This window comes from Pinus tabuliformis, chromosome 3_2, assembly GCF_031772625.1.
Source record: "Pinus tabuliformis cultivar Carrire ecotype Pingquan chromosome 3_2, CPIR1, whole genome shotgun sequence".
NCBI classification, from domain to species: Eukaryota; Viridiplantae; Streptophyta; class Pinopsida; order Pinales; family Pinaceae; genus Pinus; species Pinus tabuliformis.
The window spans coordinates 975,669,849-975,686,508 of NC_142302.1; the positions used below are offsets into that span (position 1 = coordinate 975,669,849).

Here is a 16,660-nt window from a genome sequence, read left to right on the forward strand (position 1 = left end):
AGCCTTGTACTTCTCTACACTGCCATTTGCAGCGTACTTGATCTTGTAGATCCATCTGGAACCTACAACTGATCTGTCTTCTGGTCTAGGCACTACCTCCCAAACATCATTTGTCATGATAGAACTGTATTCTTCTACCATGGCATCCACCCACACCTGATGCTGTGCGGCTTCCTAAAAGCTGGAGGGTTTTGTAACTTGAGCTACCAAAGCTTGATATTTGTCAGGTTGCCTGCGCTGTCTCTTGTTTGTCCTAGGAGCTTCGACAAACTCCTCTACATCCCTCAAGGTTTGACGCACTTCCCTACTAGCTCTACCACTGGTGGTGGGAGGTTCAATCAGTTCCTCCTCCTGTTCCTACTGCTCTGTCTGCTGAGAACTCCCTGGATCTCCTACCCTTGAGGAGATACTAGTACTGGTCACCGTACTTGATCCCTGTGACTGTCCTCTTGCTTGTCCCACTTGTTGTCCCTGCTGTTGGACTAACGAAACTTCTGCTAACTGATCACCTGCAGGCATTTCTCGAGATCTTCTAAAAGCTTTGTCTTCCATGAACTTTACATCTTGCCTCATTACAATCTTTCTACTGCTAGGTATGTAGATCCTGTATGCCTTTGAGGTCTCGCTATACCCTATGACGAACCCCTTCTCTGTAGTCTGATCCAATTTACTGCGCTTTTCATCTGGTATGTGGCAGTAAACCACGCTCCCGAATATCCTCAAGTGACTTACTTTAGGCTTCTTTCCTGTGAAGACCCCCTCTAGCGTTTTCTTCCCCAATGCTCGATGAGGTGTTCTGTTTTGAATGTATACCGCTGTGTTGCATGCCTCTACCCATCAAAATCCAGGCAAATCATGGTCATATAACATAGCCTTTGCAGCCCCCACTATTGTTCTGTTCTTTCGCTCTGCTACTCCATTTTGCTGAGGATTATATGGAGCTGTCCATTCTCTTTTGATGCCTTCCTTCTTGTAGAAGTTTGTGAAGTCTTTATCTATGTATTCTCCACCATTATCTGAACGTAGCACCTTGATCTTTTTCCCTGTCGCGTTCTCTACGAGAGCCTTGAACTCTCGAACCGATCAAAGACCTCATATTTGGTCTTTAAGAAATAGATCTAGGTCTTCTTGGAATGATCATCAATAAGGGTGATGAAATATTCGCCATCGCTAAGGGCTCTAGTGGACACAGGGCCGCAAATATCAGAGTGAATCAATCCTAACATGCCATTTGCTTTGTTGTCACTTCTAGGAAATGCTGCCTTTGCATACTTTCCAAGTACACATCCTCTACACACATCATCGTGCTCTGTGCTGAGAACTGGAACTCCCGTTACAGTTTCTCTGAGCATCCTAAGTGCTCCATGGTGTAAATGTCCCATCCTCCTATGCCATAGTTCGTTCAGCTCCTTCCCACTACTATTATCACTGCCTATCAGTGCCATTGGAGAATCGAGCTGCAACCTGTATAACCTGTTGCTCCGAGCTCCAATCTGTCTCACCTTCTTCCAGCTAGAGTGTTTGACATACACTTTCTTCCCCACGAAGTGTACATTGTACCCCTTATCCTATAACTAGGACACTGAAATTAGGTTCATACCGAATCCTGACACATGCAGTACATTAGTAGCGTTGGTGCTGGTTCCTGTTTCTGTCTAAAATGCCTCTCCCTACCAGAGTACATTTAGTTATGTTTCTCATAGTGATATGGAAGTCCATCTGCTCATGATATTTAGAGAAATATTCTCTAGCTCCTGTCATATGAGTTGAAGCTCCACTATCAATATACCAGACACCAGATGATGCCGAACCTGACAAGCACGCAAACTCATCCTCCAACCTGGAAGATAATTCTGAGGCTTCCTGACTATTGATTCTATCCATGATTTTCTGTGCTATTTCTCCTTTCCTTCCTAACACTGATTTTGTTGTTGCAAAATACTGCGTCCCAGCTGGAAATCTACTCTGCAAAAAATACTGCTGCTCCCTCTGCCTCTGGCAATCCTCGATTTGGAAAATCTAATTTCTCTGTCGACTCTCTCAGAGAAATAGACTTTTCCTCAAAAACTGACCCTCCTAGCCAAGGGGACTGTGCAACCTCTGGGGTTTCGAGCAACTGCTTATGTAGTGCTACGAAGCTCCTTCTCCTCTCTGCAACTGAGCTCTCCAACATTTATTTGCGCTCCAATACCATGTGAAAATTCCGAAACCCAGAATCCTACTGCAGCAACTGATAATATTTTATCTATTTGTTAAATCAATTAAACAAACTATTTGCAGTTTCCTATGGCAAATATTGAAACATATACACTGCAGCGTTCACAAAACAAATACCGCAGAAGAAAAATAAATGCTGGAAAATTGGAGAAATTCTAGCACACACATAAAGATATTGATACTGTTATTATTGGACAGTTGTCCTCGGAAAAACCCATGCGGGAAAACTGGTGCAGCAGATGAGGGCTTCTTTATTAAATTTTCAGCAGTAATTCAAGTACAAGAATTGGACAACAAAACAGAGGAAAAATACTGAGAGAAATTTAGTAACAAATTTCTCACTCTCCACAACGACTCCTTGACCCCGAGATGGACCCTATGACCATACGCTGGTGTCTCTGCGTCACCCTCTGCGTAGTGCTCTAGTCTACTGCGTCTCTCCTCATGTTGTCTCTCCCTGAATTCGTCCAACACTTCCCAGACCACTGTTGATACCCTCTCTCTCTCCGACAACTAACCCTTTGGCTCTATCTCCTCTGCTGAACTTCGACCACTGAGAAAATCGATATGCCTGGGCAACTGAGTAACTGCTGAAGTGTGTTGTCCAAGTCCCATTGAGTTTCTTTTTATAATCTCTCGTTTGAGAAATCAACAACCACGGTTAAAACTTAATCGATGGCTAAGATTAACTAGAACTCTATCCAAGTCTTTTTCTAGAAGATTCTCACCATGACTTAATTAATACCCTTTAATTAATCATATTTCCTAAGTTTAGGCTTAGGAAACATTAAAAAATGATTAATTATTTTAATTAAATCGACTCTAGGTGGAATTTCCAGAAACAATTTTTGGGTTTTGCAAATCTCATGTATTCTGACCTCGCCACAAAATTTCAAGGCTAGAACACATTCGATGCTACAAAAACTAACATTCCTCTCAAAGAGTGAGAACTTTTGGCCCTGGCTCATAGCCTACATTCTGTGTCTCTTGTCTATTTATGTTCGTGCATTGGTAGCTGTTTGATGAAGAAGAACACTAATAATCTAAGTAAAAGGAGATTCTAATCTAAAGAAGTAAAAAGCATTCACAATCAATTACTAATTGAAGATAAATCACCTAACTATTGATGCCCTAGATTTCTCAACATGGCATTAGAGCTAAGGTGACAAAGTCAAGAAAAGGGCATCTAATAAAGAGACACTCAAGGATCGAGTTTCAAGAAAGGCATCAAAGCAAGTCAAAGGATATCAAAGTATAGATTTACATCAAAGTATCAAACCCTAGATCGAAGAAGAAGTCTACACCAGCAAAAGTTTTGGATCCTCTAGTCATCATCAAAAGACCACAAAGACCCTCATCAAGTTGAAGAGATCTACAAAAGCAAGGTAGCCCAAAGTATAGACATCCAAGAGAAGCACTTCAAGGACAAAGATCACATCATCTTGGAGAAATTCGAAACCCTAGAAGCATTTCTGGATTTACACTCATTCACCACCAAAGAAGTCGAGATATCTTGAAGGCTAGTTATCCAAAGAAGGCTAAAGGCATTGCCATCATCTTCAAAAGGCTATAAGGCAAGTTCCCTCTCATTGAAGCAAGGATCCCCTCCTTATCCTTAAAGAAGATCATCCAAGGAAGCATCAAGACATCCTCATCAATCATCATCAATAAATGGAGCTAGATCGAAAGGTGTTTGTCATCATAAAAGGGGCAATATGCTTTTATTAAAGAAGGAATTTCATTTGGAAGAAGATCATCCAAAAGGGGCACTAATACATCTTCGTCAACCACCATCAAAAGGATCAAGTTGAAGATTTCATCTTCACTTGTCAAGTAAGTATCTTTTATTCTATAATCTAATCTAGTAAAATGACTTCGTTTTGCAAGGAGATCTATAAGCTAGTTGGGTCATCGAACTTCCTTGCATGGAAAAGGAGGATAGACATAGTCCTCAAAGAAAGTGAAGTCATTGATCATATCAATGGAAAAGTATCCAAACCATCTGAAGGTCAAGCATTATCTGAATACATGGAAAGGGATCAAAGGGCTCAAGGGATTCTTATGAAATCAGTCAAAGGTCCCCTCATTCCCTATATAGCAGGATTGGAGACATCAAAAGAGATATATGATAAGCTGGTAGAACTATTCTCTGAAGATGCGATAAGAAAGGTCATATCACTTAGATCTGATCTACACAAATTGAAGGTATCAAAGTTGAAGGGATATCTTCATAAGATCTCAATTGCAAGATTTGGGAGAGATGATATCGGATAAGGAGATAATCCTCATTGTTCTAAATGCACTAACTGATGAACAAGGTAACAAATGTCTATAAGGATAAGAAAGCTATCCCATTCAACAACTTGTGGTTTCTATGCAAGATAGGAAATGACAGGTTGAGGGCAAAAAATGTTGAAAAATCAAATGAAAGAATTCAAACATTTGCCGGAAGGAAAGGGAATTTTGGAAAATTAGGTCCGCAGAAAGGAAAAGCATTAGAAGTAAGAGTTCGTGACATCATCATAGGAAACATGAAGGATGTCTGAAACAAAATCTATGGTAGTCAACTATGAAGGATATAGCTCTTGGGAACCTCATTGAAAGCTCAAGTGACACTTGTGGGAAAATGGAAGAAGTCATCCAGGACAAGTCTCATCATACATCACTCAAAATGGAAACATCTGGATAGGAATATGCAAGATTCTCTAATAGAATCCTCATCGGAAGGTTCACCAATCTAGAGTGGAAGCAAGTGTTTCATCAGGAATTCCAACTTGTGGAATTCATGGGATGATGTTATGATGACATAAGAGATGAATCAGATCAAGGGGTTGAAGCTCTTTTCAATCAAGGAAGCTGCTGAAAGAACCCTGGATGACCTAAAGGTAAATGAGGTATGTATGCTTGTATTCGATACTATAAAGTCACGTCGTATGGTTGCAGGTAACATGAATCACTGCTCTATCTTGAGAAGTATGATCAAAGGAAAAGGATCTCCTCCTTTGAAAGGATGCAGGAAGGCATAGGCCACACTAGATGAAATCAACATAATATGTCCTCATATGAAAATGAGGTGGTTGAGAGTAATTAGAGGAACTTTGATTGGAAGTTCTTGGGAATTAAACAAGTGAAGAAAGGAAGGAAGAGATCATGGACTATGCAACCATGGAAAATGCAATCAACATCTGAGGACTAGAAGATTTGACTAGGAAATCTCCTAGAAAGATATGAAGACTCTGATGGAAGTAAAAAAATGGAGACCCTTGACAATGGATATCTTTGGGAGATATGTCAACATGTATGCAAGATGCTAATGCAAACTGGAAGATGTCATGATGAAAGACCATCACAAAGGAAATTTTGATTTAAGTGTTCATTTCTTATTTTTTAACAAATATCTTGTTGGGCTTATGCAGGGTTGCCAAGGGAAGAACTATGGATGTCTTCCAAGAAGAAACATGTACAGGGATGTAAGATCCTTCCGAAGAAGATAGCATGAAGAAGGCAGCATGACATGAAGCAAGGCCAAATGTAGACTGATGGATCACTTTTTGATGAAAGGAATGATGACATGACTGTCTCGTGAATGAAAGTGATGGATGGTATGTGCCCTATGTAGAAGTCCCAAAAGATGAAGACTCTGTGACAAAGAAATTCATGACATCGAAGGAAGGAGTTCTTCAAGCAGCTGATTGTCCCATCATCTCCACCTGAGGAGCTGCTGTAGGTCCCTAATTAAGAGGGAGCCTGAAAACAAGTTTCTTACTTGGAAGAAACTTGGAAATTCCTAAGCCAAGAGGGAGCTTAGGTACATTCCTTTCGTAGGAATGAGTACATTCCTTTATTGGAATAGATATGTCCTCCCTAATTGAGAGGGAGAGATAGACACATCATTCTGGTCTTCACTTGGGAAGACAGAATGGAGGATTGGGTAAACATCTGGCATCCGATGCTCTTTGAGGATGAGATAGGGCATCCAAGATAAGAGTAGTCGTAAAAAGACTGATATTCTTTGAGGACTGGGAATCCAAGATAAGAATAGTCCCGGTGGAACACACCCTGAGAACCCGGGTGGGGTATGTTCCGGGAGAGACAATGATGAGAGTGTCTATAAATCATTGGTCTTGCTAGCATTGAGCTCAGATCTTGTGGAGAGATAGAGCTGTTAGTCAAGGCCTTGCTATGTGACAATGCTGGTTGATATGATGCTATACAGATGGGTTACCAATTCGATTCTTATGAGAAATTTTTTAGATTGAAAATGACTAAGTACAATTATGAATACTTCCCTAGTTAAGAGGGAGTGTCGAAAAGTGTAACTAGGTTCGGTTTTCATATTGACATGTGTAATTGTGATTTTTATGTAATTGATGTAAGAAGAAAAATAAAATGATTGTATGCTTGACTCATGGGTTTCATGAGTAAGGATTTTATTTTTAGATGGCCCCCATTGTGAGCCTTTAGGATTTGTCATCTAGTCATTAAAGTTGAAGAGTCAATGTCATGTATAACCCTTATTGGGCATGTTACAAATGTAAATGAGTATAGAATTGTCAAATAGCTCTCCAAGACAAGCACTAGTTACTCCTCTTCAAGTCGGCGTCAAGATAGAGAGAAGAACTCATGTCGACTCACCTACTGGAGACAAACCTATTCAGATTCACAAGTCGACTTATTTAGATGGGACAAACCACTATATATATGTGGGCAGGGTCTTCGCATTTCCACAATCAAGGAGTTCAGATTACTTTTGAAATTCGGGTGTCAATTGCAGAAGGAACTCGGATAGGAGATGAAGGAGCGACGAGGATTTGTTTAGGGTTAATCATAGAAACAAATGTTCAGATTTCTGAAAGGAGGACTCGGTGCTATAGCAGAGGAACACAATTCGGACAAGGGTATGTCAACCACAGTTCGGTGCTATGAATAAGTCACAATTCGGTGCTGTAATGGAGACCACAGTTCGGTGGTATGAAGAAACTATAGTTCAGTAATATATCACAATGATTCAGTGTTATCTCAATGTCACAAATTCGGTGCTATCTTAGCTTCAGTACTGCTACATTTAGGTGACATCACAGTGATATGTTTTAGTGACATCTCAAGTGTGCCTACAATTTGTTGCTATGCTCAGATAGGAGATGATCTCAATTCGTTTTAATGCTATCATTGTATCTATGTCTCAGAGCAAAGAAGGTCAAAGCGGAAGAGGAGTCAAGAAGACGAAAAGGAGCAGAAGATAGTCAAGAGAACTAGTGTCTTGGTCTTGGAATGGCTAATAGGTCAAGGGTCTTGGTCTTGGTATCTGTCAATTGGAGTCTCTATAAGAAGAATTTGTGCGGGTTTTCCTCTCAAAGAGTGAGAGGTTTTGCCCTGGCTCATAGCCTACATTTCGTGTTTCGTCTATTTATGTTCGCTCATTGGTAGCTGTTTGATGAATAAGAACACTAACAATCTAAGTAAAAGAAAATCCTAATCTAAATAAGTAAATAGCACTCACAAGCAGTTACTAATTGAAGAGAAATCACCTAACTATTGATGCCCTAGATTTCTCAATAGGACCAAGTGAGCCTATTTAACCTGTGATCATACCGAACACAAGGAAGAGGCAAAATTGGTTAAAAACTACTCTTGAAGATGCTAAGGACATGGAGCTACGAAAGGGACCTTTAGAGAAAGCAAAAGGTTGAAGAGATATTCTGGATATGCTGCATATATGACAAAATTAATTGAATCTGAACCATCTACTTTTGAAGAAGTTGCTCATCAAGAAGTATGGAAGAAGGCTATGTTGGAAAATGTAACTATGTTCGGTCTTCATTAATGTACTTGAGTCATCATGAAATGTACTTGTCAAAAGAATAAAGAAAATATTTTTTATTATTGTAACAATGACTTATTAAAGCATGGGTTTCATGCTTGGGTCATCATTATATTAGTCAAAGTCCCCATTGTGGACTCCTAGGATTAATATTGAGTTTATAGAGTCATTGTACATTCAAAGAGACCCTTCTTGGGCTTTTGAATCATGTAAAAAGGTTTAGTATTGAGTCAAATATGATTTATGTATCCTCCACATCAAGTCGGCCTAAGAGAGATCAAGTCGGCCTAAGGACCCTAATTTGACCCACAAGAAGCCTATAAATACAAGCTAGTCGAAGTCATTTGGAGCATCATCTCTCAAGCTAGTTCGATATCTCAAGAGTAGCTGGAGAAGTGCGAAGTTTGTTGCTGGGAAGTCGAAGGAAGTGCGAGTTTGGGGAAGTCTAAGGAGAAGAAGAAAATTGAACTTTTGGTGCCTCTCTCTCTCTGTTTCGTGCTTTGGATTGGGAGATCAAAGTCTTCCAAGTTTCACTGTTGCCGGAAGCTGTTGCCTAGTCGAAGTTGCTGGAAGGGGTCGAAGATCTGGGAGGCTAACTTGGTGTGGAGGGAAGGTCTGGTCTTGGTCTAGGGTGAAGAGTCTCAAAGAATACTATTGAAAGGAAGAATTATCTTGACTAGGTTTTCCCCTTGAGGGGGGTTTTGCCCTGGCATAGTGCCTATATCTTGTGTCTCTTGTTTTGTGATTTTCATACACACATAATATGGTAATTGCTTGATGAAAGATGAAATAATAAAGAAGTAAAAGAAGCCAACACACTCACAAGTAATTATCAAGAAAGGAGAATCAAACCCTAACATAACTATGATTTTCCAACAAGCTATCAAGGAAGAATATCAATCCATCATGAAGAATGGGGTTTGGGAAATCGTTCCTAGACCTAGTGACAAATCGGTTGTCACCTCAAAATGGATCTACAAGGTCAAACACGCTGTTGATGGAAGTATAGACAAATACAAATCTAGATTTGTTGCAAGGGGTTTATCTCAAAAAGAAGGCATAGATTATGAAGAAACTATTGCACCCACTGCAAGCTATACTACCATTAGATCTTTGGTTTCATTGGCTGATACAATGGGATGGAATATCCATCAAATGGATGTGAAGACAACATTTTTGAATGGGACTATTGATGAGGAAGTATACATTGAGCAACCCAAAGGCTTTGAAGTAAATAGCAAAGATACTCATGTTTGTAGGCTCAAGAAGGCCTTATATGGTTTGAAGCAAGATCCTAGGGCATGGTATGCAAGAATGGATGCATATCTTCTAATAATTGGGTTCGTGAAGAGTTCCGTTGATCCAAATCTCTACATCAAAGTTGTGGATAATGAACCAGTCATTATTCTATTGTATCTGGTTGATCTATTCATTACAGGTGTGGAGTGAAGAATGCAAGAATGCAAGAAGATGTTGGCCGCTGAATTTGAGATGAAGGATCTAGGTCTGATGCACTATTACCTAGGTTTGGAAGTATGGCAAAATCATAGGGAGATATATTTGGGGCAAGGAAATTATATCATCAAGTTGTTGCAGAAATTTGGGATGATGGATTCCAAGCCCATGACTACTCCTATGATCACCAATCTCAAGAAGTTGAGGAGCTCTGACTCAAGTCTTGTGGATCCTACCTCCTATCGTTAGTTGGTGGGTTCTCTGATGTATCTGGTAAATACTAGGTCGGATATATGCTTTGCTGTGAACATTCTTAGTCAGTTTCAGTTGGAGCCTCGTCATGATCATTGGATAGCTGCCAAGCATATATTGAGATATCTTCGTGGCACTATACATCACTTCCTAAAGTACAATAGCAAGGAAGTCAAGCTGATTGGCTTCACAGATTCTGATTGGGGTGGCAGTGAGATCGATGGAAGAAGCACTACAAGTGGATGCTTTAGTTTGGGATCTGCCATGATCTCATGGATGAGTAGAAAGCAAGATCCCGTTGCTTTGAGTAGTGCTGAAGTAGAGTATGTGGCTGCATGTGAAGTAGGAAAGGAGGCTGTATGGTTGAGGAAGCTTTTGACAAATTTGTTCGAGAAGCCTCTGGATCCTACTATGATAAACTGTGATAATCAAAGTTGCATCAAGATGTCTGGAGATCTCGTGTTTCATGCTAGGACGAAGCATATCAATAATAAGTTCCACTACATTAGGAACTTGGTGTAGGATGGGATCGTGAAGCTACAGTATGTCTCGACAGACGATCAGGTAGCTGATATACTAACAAAGTCTCTTCCTAATAAGAAGTTTGAATATCTTAGAAGCATGCTTGGTTTAGTTGATATTGTTGATCTTGTTGATGATGATAAAAGTTTGGAAGAGATTTGTTGAGGCTATGTGTGAGACACATTGCTTGGGAGGACATTTGGCCGACACTATCTGTTAATGTCTAGTTCCCGAGGTAGGGAGGGTGGCATTGGTCATGGATCTTTGACCTCAGATACGCACCTAGATCCCTGGGTTGATGGTTAGCAAGTAAGCCTGATGGTACCTAGAGAGGCTGAAAGCTTTAGTCCATCTTAGTCCTTCTCAGATAGATTGCCCTGCTCAGGAATCTAGTCCATGGAATTGCGGTTCCTAAATTGTTGAGAGACCTTGGATAGATTACCCTTGTCAAGAATCTAGTCCATGGCATTGCGGTGCCTAAACTCTTCATAGTTCATATAGTTTGAGATCTTCCTTGTACTTGTTATGAATACCTCCCTAGTTAAGAGGGAGTGTTGAAGAATGTAGCTAGGTTTGGTCTTCATAAATGTATTTGAGTCATTATGTAATGTACTTGTCAAAAGAATGAAAAAGATTTTTTAATTATTTTTACAATGACTTATTAAAGCACGGGTTTCATGCTTGGATCATCATTTTATTAGTCAAAGTCCCCATTGTGGACTCCTAGGATTAATATTAATTCATTAGAGTCATTGTATATTTTATGAGACTATGTAAAAATAATTATTTTTGAGTCAAAAATGAATTATGTCACCTCCACACCAAGTCAACCTCAACTGGGCAATTTGACCTCACCATAAGCATATATATTGAAGCAGATCAAATTCATTTGGACACACTCTCTCTCACAAGTTCGATATCCAAGAAAGAGCTAGGAAAAAGTGTGAAGTTGGAGAAAGAGGCTAAAAGGAGTGCGAAATTGGTCAAGAAGGAAGGGAAGGACAAAATCGAAGTTTTGGGATATCTATCTCTCTCTTGTGTGGGCTACTTTAAGAGATCTAAGTCTCTTTGTCAAAGTCGAAGTTGTTGTTGCTACTAGTTGTTCCCTGTCGCTGCCAAGTCGAAGTTGCTAGGGTCGAAGTGCTGCTGCTGCTAGGTCGAAGTTTTGGATCGAAGAAGGAAGGGCTGACTTGGTGTGGAGGAGGTCTGTGTGTAGGTTGAAGAGTCTTAGGAAAAAATATTGAAGGAACAGATTTTGACTGAGTTTTCCCCTAGATAGGGGTTTTTCCCTAGCAGAGTGCCTACATCTTGTGTCTTGTGCTTTTGTGATCTTCATACACACATAATTTGGTAATTGCTTGATGAAAGATAATACAACAAATAAGTAAAAGAAGGCAACATAATTCACAAGTAATTATCAAGAAAGAGAAATCTAACCCTAATTCTATTAGCATTGATTTCTCAACACCCAACAACATCAATGTGCCCTTGAGAGGGTGGTTTGGAAGTAGTTGCCCTTGTGAGGGCAATAAGCACCAAGATGGATCATAAAGAGATTGAGATGAAAATCTCTCGGTGCTTAAAATTTCCAGAGTTGAGATGGCTCTACAATGTACATTGGTGTGTTTGTGTCACTGTTACCAAAATCAGGGATTAAATCCCAATAAAATTGCCAAATTGCAAGATTTTCAACTAAGTGATTTTATCGGCTGATTTTTTGGTGAGTTTTTTGAAATTGAAAAAAATGGGATTAAATTATTAAAATCGGTATTAAATCGTAAAAATCGGGGTTAAAATACAAAAACCAAGATTAAATCGTAAAAAATCGAGAGTTTTTCGAAATTGAAAAAATGGATTATTTTGTACTTTTTAAATTTTGCCAAGTTTTTGCCGATTTTTTCATTTTCTCTCAACTTCTACGACTTTTTCAATTCTTGGATCCTTGCCGATATTTCCAAGTCTGACTTTTGCAACATTGGTTTGTGTGCAACTCAATGAAAAGTTAAAATTGATATTGATAATATGTGTTCATCATATACTTTCTTTGATAATATATGCTTATTGCATAATTTCCTTTGATAATATACAATCTCTTTATATATGTTTGTATGTATGTATTTTAGTATTTTGCATAGGGCGGATGTTCAATTATTTATTGGGTATTATTATTTATAAATCCCAAGTGTCACCTCAGTGTTGAAGACATATATTACACATCTCACACATACGGGGCTTTAGAATACATCTTTCTGTGCAACAGTAATGTCTTTCTAGAGAATTGGTAATTCATAAGCTGGTAAGTGCATGTAAGGGCTATTTAGAGGCCCCCTCTTCTCATATAATTGATAAGATGAATGAGTTAATAGAATTTGCCTGTTTTCCTGAGCAAGTTCTATTTTCATACGAGATAAAGTTTCCAAGCTTCTCATCTTGCTCCATCCCAGCTCATATTACTTGAATATTACCTTTAACAAAATATATTTATGTAAATTTTTAAAATCTTGTAATGGGAAATACTGCATATAGGAACTTACAATGGTCCCTTTACTAGCTGGCGTGCTATGGGGAACATATCTACTATCTATTGTCACAATCACCCAAGACTTGCATCCACTCTGAGGGGTAGGGTTGGACCCAGGTCTGTGTGTTAACACAAGCTTGATCACCTCATTGGTTGCTGCTAGACCACACTCTTGTGGGCATTTATGTAGTTTTTAGCTTTTTTACTTTGAAAGTTGGCAAGAACTGAATTTCACCCTTCAACAATTTTCTGCCCACTATTGTAGCCAAGAATGAGATGAAGCTATGAATAATTTGATCTAGTCCTGAGGTGCAGCCTTATTCCAGGTGCAACATGTTGAAAAGAGTAACTAGGTTCGGTCTTCATAATGACGTGTAATTGTGATTGTATGTAATTGATGAAAAGAAAAAAAATACAATTATTATTGTAATCCTTGTCTCTTGGGTTTCATGAGCAAGGAATTTACTTTTAGTGATGGTTCCCATTGTGAGCCTTTAGGATTTGTCATCTAGTCATAAAAATCAATTCGAGTCTATGTCATGTATGAAGGACCCTTCTTGGACACGTTACATTTTTGTATGAGTCATAAAAGGTATAAGAAGGCCCTACAAGTCCAAGACAAAGTCGGCTTTAAAAGAATAATATAATCTCTCAAATGGACACGTTGGCTCATCCTCCTTTCAAGCCGGCTAATTAACATGGGCAACAACTATAAATAGGGCAGTTTGAATTCCATTTCAGCACAAAATTTCAGAGAAGTATTTTCGTGGTCTGCAATTCGGTCAAAGGCAGAAAAAGGAATGCAAAGATCTCATAAGAAGTCTCTCTATCCAAGCAAAGGAGGAAAACTAGAATAAGATCTGTTTGGGACTGTTTTTAGGGCTGATCTCCACACGTGAGAGGAAAGGAGAGGGTTACTGCTGCAGAAAAAGGGCCGAAGATCTCCTTGCTGTGCTAAAGGCCTAATCAAGGAGTATTCAAGAAATCCAAGTTGAAGAAGAAAACCTTCCAGTCCAAGTGAAGGAGATGATGAGGTTAAATCACCATATGTGCAGCAATTAGGGCCGAAATACAGTGCAGATCTGAAGCAGAAGGAAGCCGAGATTGAAGGGTAGCCGAAAAGAAGGAAGAAGCAAAAGTTTGACTAGTATTGACTTGGGCACAAAGAGCAGTGGAAGGGAACTTGTGTTTTGGTCTTGGAGAGGCAAATAGGTCAAGGGTCTTGGTCTTGGTATTCGTCAATTGGAATTTTTTTAAGAAGAAGAATTTGTTCGGGTTTTCCTCTCAAAGAGTGAGAGGTTTTGGCTCTGGCTGATAGCCTATATTCTGTGTCTCGTCTCTTTATGGTTTATGCATTGGTAGCTGTTTGATGAAGAACACTAATAACCTAAGTAAAAGAAGATCTTAATTTAAAGAAGTAAAAACACTCACAAACAGTTACTAATAGAAGAGAAATCACTTAATTTCTATGCCCTAGATTTCTCAACACAACAAAATCCAAGGGGACTTGAAAATAACTCTCAGGCTTGATTAGTTGGCTTTGCCCCAATGTACACAGTGTTTCTTAGTCAAACATTAATTGGATAGAATATCAAGATCTTGTGGTTTTCAAGCATGCAAATAATTTTCAGAACATAAACAGAGTCGGAATGCATTCAATGATGTCGTGTTGCATTCCATGTCCCAAATTTTATTGCAAGCAAATTAGAGGGTTTTAGTTGTCGGGAATCATCTCAACATGCATACCTTTCTGCAATTTTTTTACCCCTTCTTGTTGCCAAAATTGTTGTTATACAGATCATGGACAATGGTGGCATCAACTTATACTTGGGTTTTGTTTATAAGGCTACAAAGTGTGTCTAATAATTTTCCATCAAACACTTGAAATTCTTAGTAATATATAATGAAAGCTATATTTTATTCAGATAGGTTAATTAAAAGTTTCTAAGCAACAAAAGTCATTTACTCATTCTTCTTTCCATTTTCTAGGTCTGATCAGGCTCATTGATTATCTTGCCCAGCCTTCTGTATTTGGAAGAAAGCAAAGTTTGCAAATTGTTGTTGACTCTGGAACAGGAACAACAGCTGTCGGATTAGCATTAGGAGCTTTATTGTTAAGGTAACTCAAATATATGTCCATATCTTCCTCAGGTACATCTCATCTTGCTTACATAAGTTGATATGAATGTAATTCCAGTATTGACTGATACTTGCATATCTATCTTTTTGACTTGATGTGCTCTTTCATCATTTTCTCTACTGCTTGCATACTTTGTAATATGCTAGACATGTCTAGGCACTTTTTCCATTTCAAAAGTATTAGGTTTAGAACTTTGTTGTTATTGTTTATTTAGAAGCATAATTATTGTCTTTGTTTACCTTTCAGATTGCCATGGAAAGTGACAGGGGTGATGCTAGCTGATACAGTTGAAGGATACAAAAAGCATGAAGCTCGCTTACTTTCTGACTTTAAGAAGCTTATGATGGGTGATCATGAATTTGGCTTTGATGAAAAGTCTGCCAATCTTGTTCAGTGGGTGGACCGTTGCTTGCCAAGGAAGTAAGAAACCTGGCTTTGCCTAGACAAGTATGAGTATTCAAAATTATTTCCCCTTGAACAAGAGGTTTCAAAATTGTACATCATCTATATTAAGATCTTTTCTCATTTTAGATAGTTTACTGAAGTCAGCTCCTAAAGAAAGTGTTGCTTTTTTTCTGTGAGTTTGTCTGTGATTGTATGCACCTGTTTTATCTCTTATCACTGAACCTTCTTCCCTATACTGAACCACTTACATCTATGCTCTGGTTAATATGAACTTTGATCACCAAGAGGTCAATTGGCGATATGTTGCATCCTTGTTTTCTTTTTTGATTCTTTCAGGAGAATTTATGTCTTTGAATTCTAATTTTATTGTTTCATTCGTTCAGATTTGGTAATGTATTAAAAGGAGAAGTGGAGCTATGCAGACAGATTGCTCAGCAGACAGGTATCTTAGTAGATCCAGTGTACACCCTTGCCAGCTGGGAGTATGCAACACGTACCTGTCAAAAGAGCACATGCAGTAATGTGAATGTTGTAATGCTCCACACTGGGGGAACATTAGGGTTGTTTGGATTGGCTCAAAGATACAAGTCATACTTCCATGTGCTTAATGAAAGTACTGTCAGGCCTGATTAGTCCATGTACATTGAAAATAGTCCAACATAAAATTTGGTTTTGTACAAACCAACTCGATTTCCTTCATGAGTTTAGTAATTCAAAATTCATCGGGGCTTTGGTCATGTAAACTAAGATCAGTTAACAACTGCTTTGTGATAACTTGTATGACAAATATTTGGTAAAGCAAGAAGCTGTTCATTGAACAAATGTCAGATCTGATAATATTTATACCGATGGGAAATAGCAGATTGAGCATTTATATTTCTTGTGTGTGATTTTTCTCTAGTTACAAATTTGTAATGATACCGAGAATTGGAGTTACATTTACTGTTATCTCTCGGAAAAAGTCCCATTCTTACTCAAGGGGAAAGCCCAAGGATACTATCAAGTGAATAACTATTTGTCTCTATTGGTTTGCTCCACTCTTTATGCCAGGAAAATTGTAGCCAAGGGGGGAATCCATGAACTAATCCTAAGTTTGATCATTGGTATAGGAGAGGAAACTAGCCTAGGATTAGTGTACTTCAACTAACTCAGCCAAAGGGCACAATTTCCTAAAATCTTAAGGAGAAAAGAATGTCCCAAGGGCAATATCCAAACCCAATTGGTTGATGATAATCATTGAAATGTTCGATGTTCAGATTATTATTATTTTTTTTTCTAAGTAAAACTATTCTATTGATATGAAACAAAATAAAAGTACAACGAGGCT

The 16,660-nt window shown here is 38.7% G+C and overlaps 1 protein-coding gene across 1 annotated transcript in view; it reads left to right on the plus strand.

The window, feature by feature from the left end:
- The window catches only part of LOC149183892 (Pyridoxal-5'-phosphate-dependent enzyme family protein), a 134,975-nt gene extending 118,762 nt beyond the window's left edge, over window positions 1-16,213 (plus strand). Inside the window, exons 5-7 of the mRNA XM_089417302.1 lie at window positions 14,778-14,907; window positions 15,175-15,348; window positions 15,717-16,213. Coding sequence (XP_089273428.1) covers window positions 14,778-14,907; window positions 15,175-15,348; window positions 15,717-15,966 — 554 coding nt within the window. The 3' untranslated portion in view covers window positions 15,967-16,213. The remainder of the gene's footprint in view (window positions 1-14,777; window positions 14,908-15,174; window positions 15,349-15,716) is intronic.
- The last annotated feature ends 447 nt before the right edge of the window (window positions 16,214-16,660 follow it).